Source organism: Apteryx mantelli, chromosome 12 (assembly GCF_036417845.1).
Source record: "Apteryx mantelli isolate bAptMan1 chromosome 12, bAptMan1.hap1, whole genome shotgun sequence".
Classification (NCBI taxonomy): domain Eukaryota; kingdom Metazoa; phylum Chordata; class Aves; order Apterygiformes; family Apterygidae; genus Apteryx; species Apteryx mantelli.
In genome coordinates this window covers 3,881,707-3,891,042 of record NC_089989.1, presented here as the reverse complement: position 1 = coordinate 3,891,042, position 9,336 = coordinate 3,881,707, and the positions used below count along the sequence as shown (strand labels likewise).

The 9,336-nt window shown below is 44.7% G+C and overlaps 1 protein-coding gene across 1 annotated transcript; it reads left to right on the top strand.

Moving 5' to 3' along the window:
- Positions 1-894: 894 nt before the first annotated feature.
- Positions 895-7,608, top strand: PDE12 (phosphodiesterase 12). The gene is made up of 3 exons (XM_013958514.2): positions 895-2,217; positions 3,365-3,443; positions 4,370-7,608. Exons 1-3 carry the CDS (start codon positions 934-936, stop codon positions 4,810-4,812), a joined length of 1,806 nt encoding a protein of 601 aa, XP_013813968.2. The 5' UTR covers positions 895-933; the 3' UTR covers positions 4,813-7,608.
- Positions 7,609-9,336: the final 1,728 nt, after the last annotated feature.

The window sequence follows — 9,336 nt, the reverse complement described above, 5'->3', positions numbered from 1 at the left end:
AGTCATTAAGTCCCTCTCCTCCAGTCTTCTGTCTGCACAAAGCACATAAAACCTTTTTGTTTCGGATCACAGCAAGGATGCTTAAAAAAATATATATAATATCCTCAATAGCTGTCCCTGTTGCTAAGCTCCTCCACTTACTTTGCAAAAATACAAACGGAAATTTTAAGAAATTCTAGAGACTTACCACCCACCTGCCTACATTTGATGAAGAGACTTAATGCCCTAATTTTAGATCTGCGTGGGTAGAGCCCTCTGAGCACAGAGATCGCAACAGCAAAAGCTGGGCAGAATTTTGTTGCTTAGGACCGTCTTAGAAAATCCCAGGCACCTTCCTAACAGGTACCACATTTTGGTGACAGTTCTGTTTTAGCTCACTCCAAACATCTAACCTTCTTGACCAAACAGAAAATAAAGCCAAGCCTTCGGTACGAACAGTGGGTTATGCAGATTTATCCAGAAGTTTTCACCTCTCTGCACGACACTCGGAAAAGCAGTGCCCTTGCGGACGGCCGTTTATCAGGCCGAGAAGGCCCTTCCCGAGGAGAATTCTGTCGCAAAGGGCACAAAACGCAACATTTCGCCCGCCAACCCCACTCGCAGCGACGGGAGAAGCTAAAGCCGGAGGAAGGGGCTGGCACAAGGCGGCAGAACCACCCGGGCAGGCATCAGCTTAGCCCGGCAGAGGCGCTGACGCGACTCCCCAGAGGCGGCGCTCGCGCGCGTTTAGGAGAAGGGAGGGAGGGAGGCCGCCCGTGCGTCACGGTACGTCACGTTACGGCACGTCGCGCCGCGCCCCGGCGCACTGGGCGGCACCGCCCGGCATCGCCGCTGCGCCTGCGCCGCGCTGACGGCGGGGGCGGGCCCGGCGCGCCGTTTCCGGGAGCGCGCGGCGGCGGCGGCGCCCCCCGGAAGGCGCCGGGCGGCCGGTTCATGTGGCGTACGCTGCGCGCCGGCCCCGCGCTCCGCGGCCCGGCAGCGGCCGCCTCCTCCTTCTCCTTCTCCTCTTCCTCCTCGGGCGGCGGCAGCGGCAGCCTGCCCGCCGCCATGGAGCGGGCCGTGGTGAGGTGCGTGCCGTCCGAGCCCAAGCTGAGCCTCCGCTTCGTGCTCCCCGACGGCAGCGCCAAGCACATGCAGCGCGACCAGGCGGAGCCGCTGGGCCGGGCGCTGGCGCGCATCGCCACCAACGCCGCCAAGGGCCGCGCCAAGGCGGCCAAGAAGAGCAAGAAGGCGCGGGCGGAGGGCGGCGCGGCGGCGGCGGAGCCGGCGGCGGCGGCGCCGGCCGTGCGCCTCTTCTCCCGCGACGGGGAGGCGGTGGGCGAGGAGGTGCCCAACGCGGCGGCCTGGCAGGACGGCGCCGTGCTGCAGATCGGCGAGGCGCAGTACCGCGTGGAGCGCAACCCGCCGGCGCTCACGGAGCTGCGGCTGCCGCGCTCGCTGCTGGCCGGCTTCCCCGTGTGCCCCACGCTGAGCGCCGAGTTCGCCGCGCCGCAGCACTGCCTCTTCCGCTGGTACCGCGAGCGGCGCCCGGCGCCCGGCGACGGGGCGGAGGGCGGCGGCGGCGGCGCCTGGGTGGAGGCGGCGGCGGCGGGCGAGCGCGTCTTCACGCCGGGCAACGCGCTGGTGGGGCTGCGGCTGAAGCTGCGCTGCACGCCCGGCGACGGCGCGCAGCGCTACGGGCCGCCGCGCGAGGTGGAGAGCAGCGGCCCCGTGGAGGCCGGGCCCGGCGCCTGCACCTTCGACGCGCGCCACCTCTACACGCGGCGCGTGTGCGGCGCCGGCCGCCTGCGCGCCGTCTCCTACAACATCCTGGCGGACGCGTACGCGCAGACGGAGTTCTCGCGCACCGTGCTCTACCCCTACTGCGCGCCCTACGCCCTGGAGCTCGACTACCGCCAGAACCTGCTCAAGAAGGAGCTGGCCGGCTACAGCGCCGACCTCGTCTGCCTGCAGGAGGTCGACAGGTCCGCCTTCGCCGAGAGCCTCGCCCCGGCGCTGGACGCCTTCGGCCTCGAGGGGCTCTTCAGGATGAAGGAGAAGCAGCACGAGGGCCTGGCCACCTTCTACCGCCGGGACAAGCTCGGCCTCCTCAGCCGGCACGACGTCGCCTTCAGCGAGGCGCTGCTCTCCGACCCGGCGCAGCGGGAGCTGCGGGAGAAGCTGGCCGAGTTCCCCTTGGTGCGGGAGAAGGTGCTCCAGAGATCCTCCGTGCTGCAGGTGCTGGCTCTGCGCGCGCGCCTCCCGCCACCTCCGGCAAAGGAGCTAGGTGTGCTGAGTGCCAGGCCGCAGGAGGGAGGCAGGAAAACTAGGAACGGTCCGGAGCGGAGGCAGGAGTCAGCGGTGTCGTCTTCTCGGTTGGGGGGTGTAAGCAAATAGGGCAGAAAAGCAACTTGGGGACAGGAAAGAACAAAATGTTGACAGTGAGACTTCACCCAACTCAATCTATGGAATGACATTTAAAAATTGGAGATTAAAAAAAAGCAGCAAAAAAAGGATTTTCATCATTTTAAGATAAAATAAGCTGCTGAGATGTTGGGTCAGGTGTTGAGTGCTGGTCTGTGGTATTCACTTATCTCACAGTTCCTCAGACTTCTTAGCTGTTCACTACTTATGTGTCTTTCCTGTCTTTCAGAATACATATTTGATAAAACTTAACCTGCCAGTTTTAAACAAGATTAACTTAATTTAATTTGCTTGAATAATGCCACTCTATAAAAGTGACAGTAGGGAAAGAAATAAGGTTGGACGAGTTTGTGAACTTGCTGAGGCCAGCGGGACTGCTTGCGGAGCCAAGCATGCGTAAGCACTTGCAAGATCAGGCCTGTTCCAGGAATTTCAGGGACACTCACTGCTACAAGGTTTCTTACTCATGGGCTGAGTAGGAATAACAAGCTTTCCTTGGTAACTGAGGTCAAGCTCAACATTTAAGCTTAATTTCACAACTATAGGATTCTCCAGTTTGCATGCTAGAAACGGAAATACAGCTCCAATTATGTTGCAGAGGTGGGAGGACAGAAAATAGAAGTAGTTAAGAATAGCAGAGCATTAGCAGCATCTTATGAAAAATTATGGAATGAACTGAAGGAAAATATTTTACTTAACAAGAGACATAGGAGGCAGAAGAGTACTTGTCAAATATCTGGATGTGAGTGCAATTCTGTAGTGGTAATATTGGTAATATATTGGCTGATATCCTGACTTCATATGGAGGAGAAATGGACTCAGCTTCTGAGCTGTTCCATTCATTAGTTATAAGCGTTGGATTCTTTGGACTGAATTGCCGCAAAAGCACAAGCTATTAATACATTTTTTTAAATATATAATCTCATTTAAGACTTACGAAAGATTCCATTTTTTTATACAGGTTTCAGTTCTTCAGTCTGCAACTGATCCTTCCAGGAAGATTTGTGTAGCTAATACTCATCTGTACTGGCATCCAAAAGGTAACTTTGTCACAGTTCTGTATGTAGGATAACTGGGTTCTGTAGGGTTTCTTCCTTCTTTCTGCTGCATCAGAAGTTCAAACGAGAACTTCATTCATTCTTGCTTCATCTTTTGAATAGATTTCTCCCTATTCTTTCCCAGCTATATTCTTTTCTTATGGAACTAAAGACTTTCTGCTTCTTCACTTATCTTGATGGGTCAAAGCAGGCCACTAGACACTTTTTTTTTTTTTTTTTTTTCCTTTTAGCAAGATCGTTCTAGTTTGCCTGGGAATAGTAGAATATAGCTGAAAGCAAGGCAGTCACGTTGCATGCAATCCGCCCAAAGTGTAGACCATAAAATGAAACTTTACTTGCATGTGCTCATGGCTGCTGCATCTCCTTGTATCTGAAGGAGCTATACTGGGAGTACTGCCCAAAGGGAAACCAAATTGGGCTACAGAAGCTTTTGGAAGAGGCTCTCCTCTCCTTCTCTAAATTGGTTTTCTTTTAGTTCCACACCTTTCAGGAACACTATTAGCATGGTTGTCAAGAAGTGAGTGGTGTGCAGTCAATCGACCTTATGCTTTGGGCTGACTGGAGGCCTTAATAATATTGAAATGTGCCCTTAATCTTAAATCATGTAGCCTTTTGATCTTAATCTGAATGTTGCAGGAGAGTTGCCGAAATATGGATGCTTAACGTTCACAGTTCTTGCATTCATGAATCTAATTTAAAACTTAGTCTGCTTCTGTAAAATGTTGATAGTCACGCATCTTAAAGATTTCTTTATTTATGAAAACTATTCTGAAAGATAGTGCAGGGAGGATTTAAAGCCAGATTAGTATTTCAGAGCTATATATGAGATATGCTTAAATGAGTGGTTTTGAAAATTCCTCCAGTGCTACTACAAAGTGTTCTAAGTAATATGTTTTTGTGTTTTTTAGGTGGGAACATCCGTCTCATCCAAATCGCTATAGCCTTGTCTCACATCAAGCATATAGCATGTGATTTGTATCCTAGCATACCAATCATATTCTGTGGAGATTTTAATAGTACACCGTCATCTGGGGCTTACAGTTTTATTAACAGCGGTAGTATTGCTGAAGATCATGAAGACTGGGTCTCTAACGGAGAAGAAGAAAGGTGCAATATGACTTTAAGTCATCCTTTCAAACTGCAAAGTGCTTGTGGAGAGCCTGCTTATACAAACTATGTTGGTGGGTTTCATGGATGTCTGGACTACATTTTCATTGACAAAAATGCTCTAGAGGTTGAACAGGTCATTCCATTGCCAAGTCACGAAGAAGTAACAACCCATCAGGCTCTGCCAAGTGTTTCACATCCCTCTGATCATATAGCACTAATATGTGACTTAAAGTGGAAATAGATCAGTATTTGTATGGTGCTTTTGGGGGTTTTCAAACAAGAAATCAATTTACTGTTGGGAAACTGAAGTTGCACCCTGGCTTACATGCTACTAAAGAGGAGAGTTAGAATGATTACTGAAAAGTTCATGTGCTTATTGGTTCTACTGAATATTATCTGACTGTTCAGAATATTTGCATGACAACTCTTCCTTTCCCTTTTTATATGCTAAAAGAAAATACAAATATATTTAAGACGGGGAGTTTTGAAAATTGGATTATCATATACCTTTTTTATAGGTGTTTTTAAAGGATTAAAAATTATTTTGTTAAAAAAGATATATGAATCTAATCTGATTTATAAGATTGTACAAGCTGAACCCTGTTTAATTCAGAACCAAATTCAGAACCTGAAAAGAAGTGGCTTTAGTTGATTCAAAATCATTGTAACTACTGTCATGACAAGACAAATCTTTTAAATAAGTTCAGGCATATAAGGAGTCCTGTTTACTTATTACTGTGTCTAGATTTTTAGTAAGTGGCATGATCAATCTGCTTGTACCTACTACCTTCTGAAAAGATGCTCTTTAATTATCAGTGAATAGACTTGTTCAACAAAATCAGACACATTACATTCAAGATCGTAATGGATTTGGAAATGTTTTTCTTGCCCACTTAATATACCTTAGGGTAATTTTAGCACTGGTTAAAACTTGATTGCAGATATAAGCTACATTTATTTTGAGCATCTATTCCTGCTGTTGCCTAGTCATTACCAATATAAGACATCCAAAGTTTGGGACAGCTTCCTAACTCTGGATGGGAGGGAGCTTTTTAACAATTTATAATTTCAGTTTAATAATCTCTTTTCAGGTAGGGGGAGGGCAGAATAGTTAATGATGTGATGTGTTAGCTACCCATGCCTAAATCTTTAAAAAGAAACACAAGTGACTTGCAAACCTTTATCAAAGTTGCTCTATTTTGTTCCTCTATGATGTACAAAGAAGGCCTGAATTTTTAATGTTTTTTTTTTTTGCTGTATTTATTCCTCCTAGAAATTGTCTAGTCTTTCCTGTTTCATAGAAGATATTTGGATATTGGGATATGTATATTACCCATACCTTCTCTTAATGTGTGGGAAGGGTATGAATCAGTAAAAAGCATCTTTCCCTACATCGTTAGTCCATATGAAACTAATACGGTGTTTGAAAACAAAGTATTGCTAGCTCTTCCTCTTTCACCTAATAAACTTCCCCTTTCAATTCTCTGTCACTGTTGTCACTTGATTTCTTTCCAGTTATTGGTGTCTTTCATGGCAAAACAAGCCCTAAATTACTAGTGCAAAAAATCAAGTTGAATTCCCTGTTGAAGCGTATTGTAGGAGGCAAAAGAAATGCAAGCAGAGCTGTAATGCCTCTGCAGACAAATCAGCTGAGATAGGTATGCTAGTAGGAGAGTTCTCAGTATTTAAACAGAAAAGTGTTAAGGAAGGAGGGGAATAAAAAGGTAACTCAAAACCTCTCTGGTTTTGTAACCGTCCATGAAATAAAGCTAAAAACCAGTGATGTGCTCACAACAGGCTTGAGGTACCTGTATGTAAAATAACACTTCCAAACCTCTGCCTTACATGCTAATGTGGAAATCACAGTCCTGTTTTTAAAATATCTCTGGACAAATCCAGGAGATGTGATTTACAGCCATGTTCAGATAGCCTTGAGACATAATTATATAACTTGCTAACAATAATTTGTTTTAGTGTGTGTGTGTGTGTGTGTGTGAGATCTCCTGTTGTAGGTCTGCTGTAGGGTTGAGCCTTCTGTACGACTGAGTGCCTTCTGGCGGGAGGACTCTAGCTCTGATACTTCTGAATAAAAGCAGAGCTGGACAGGTATTACCTGTTAAAAGAGCAAGAGTAGCATGCTAGGTCTTGCTCCACGTCTTGAATGCACTACTTGACCGGAGCCCTTCCAACGTGCGCTGATGCCAGCTTTGATGTGTAGCCCACACAGCCTTCTCTGAGGGCAGGACTTAAAGAAATGCTACCGCTGACGGGGAGCTGTTTCCTCAAGAGACGCTGGAAAGGGATCTAAGATAAGTTCTGCAAAAGGAGGATGTTAAGGGATTGCAGGCTAAGGGGAGGGAGGATGGTGGAAGAGGTTTTTTTAGTTTATTGAAGAATTTAACACAAGGATTATTTTCAAATAAAAAGAGACTCGTGCCTATGATTATAGGAAGCACATAACTGGCTTGAACTGTTGTTGTGGGAGGTAACTTTCATTTTCTTCTATTCATTTTTTCTGTTGTGGCATACTGCACTTAGATTGTGAGCTCTGCTGAGCAGGAAGTGGCTGTGAAGATTTTGTGTACTGAGAAATTATAAAGGATTGCATCTTTTGTGTCCCATTAATATACACATGTGAAAATATTTCATGAGAGAGAGGCAGTGCTTGCACCATTCCACTTACTGGTTATAGACTCATTGCACCTTGTGGGTAAAAATAATGTCCTTTGAAAGATTTTGTGATAAACACATTGATATCTAAATTGATTTGGGGTTATTTGCATGAATAGTTGAAAAACTTTAGAACACGCGTCTATAGGATCTCACAGTGACTTCTTAATATGAAATTTAGCACAGTTGAAGTATTGTAATTTTTAGTAAATATGTAAAGCGCTTTCCCCTATCCAGTAATAGCACATGATTTTAAGTTACTAAGGACAGGAAGAGCCTACTGCAGCTGGTAAAAAACACATGGACAGTGGTTTAAAATGAATAACAAATATTGTTGCTTAGCAAGAATAAAGTAATTCAGAAAGTTCTCTTGTTTTTGGAATTAATGATATAATTAAAAAAATACATTGCTGATGTTAAGCAAGTTGTTCTAGGAACAAAGAAACAAGCAGATGTAAGATTACTTCAGAATATATTTTCATATATTTTGTTTTTATCTTTTATAACAATGTTTTATCTACATTCTTACTTTGTTAACAGGTGATTTCATTTTGCGGCCGAGCTTTAGATTAATGGAAAATCTCCTTTTTTGACTCATCCTCAGTGTGTGAGAGATGGACTTTGGGTATTAAGATGATCCAAATAAAGACCTGATCTTTCAGGTTTTGTGAGCAAATCCCTAGATTCCTTGGGATCAGTGGCACAGTGTGGAAATAAGGAATGCATCTTGGCATTGTTTTTTCCAACATAAACTTTACACTGAAGTTTATGGAACTTAGCACAACAGCAGGTCTGTGCACACTCATTCACTGCATCACCCATCTGTTCAGTTAAATTTTGTTGACTATTATGCAAATCTTTTAGATGCTCACTTAATTGGTCCAAACCGCCTATACTGTCATCATCTAGATGTGTATTTTAATGAATGTATAAAGAACATTTACATGCTTTAAAGTACTAGTCTGCAATCCAAAATAGCAGAAGCTGCCCAGCAAAATATATTACAGTTCTTAAGAGGAAACTAATTCTGATCCTAGAGATTTAAAGAGAAGTGTTGAAAAGTGGAAGTAATAAAGCTGCTTTGTTTTTTTATTTTAAATATCCACATCCCAAATTCTGATGTGCTTTCCCCCATTTTTTACTCCAAACATCCAGAAAATTTTGAGCAACACAAGACTAGAAGCCAAATGTCTAACAGATGTACAGTTTTAGTTATGCTGAAGCATCAAAATGGCTTTTAAATAAATCATTGGGTTAATTTTAACTAAAGCAACCTTGCAGTGTCTGGTAATTAAGAGTTAGTGGATCCAAGTACCTGTTGTTATCTACAGCTTAAGACTCATGGATTTTTACCAAAAGCTGGTTCACATTTTCTGTGCTTCCTCTCCTATTTGCAAATGTGTTACTCCTGGCAATTTCAGCAGCCAGGAGCTTGGAAAAACAATTTTTAGTATTTCGGTGTTTTAACTCCGAGCACTTTTGATGAAAACAAAGCCACATTTTACATCTCTGGTCAAGGAGAACGCTGACTACCTGCCACAGCTGGAGAGGTCTGTTACAACACAACTGCAGTGCATTAAACATTCTTGTTTACCTGAGGGAAAACCTGTAGTGAAGAAATGCTTGAGATCTGATCAGATACGCAGAGAAAATATTTCATGCTGGCTTCATATTTACAGCTGCTCTGTAAATTTATCCGACTAGTTTTCTGTGAAATGAGAAAAGAACTTGAACTTTGCGTGCCTTTGTTTTGTTATCAGCTAAAAGTTCAGATGAGCTCAGAAAGCAGCGGGACACGTAAATGAAAGAAAATTCATTAAAGCCTTTTACATATCAAAATAACACCTTTGGCTCAAAAGGCTCCTAAGTCGCAAACTCTTAGTAGCTGAGAGTGTATTTAGGGAAAATATCAAAACATGTTTGCCTGGTTCTTATAAACTTCTCTGAATATCTATTATTGGTCACTGTTAGAGAGCTGGTACTGGGCTAGATGGACCTTTGCTCTGACTTGACAGATGTTCTTAAATCCTAAAACACACCTAGTATTTGCCAACATTTGCAAAGTACTCGCACAGCAGCAGATGAAGGGGAATAC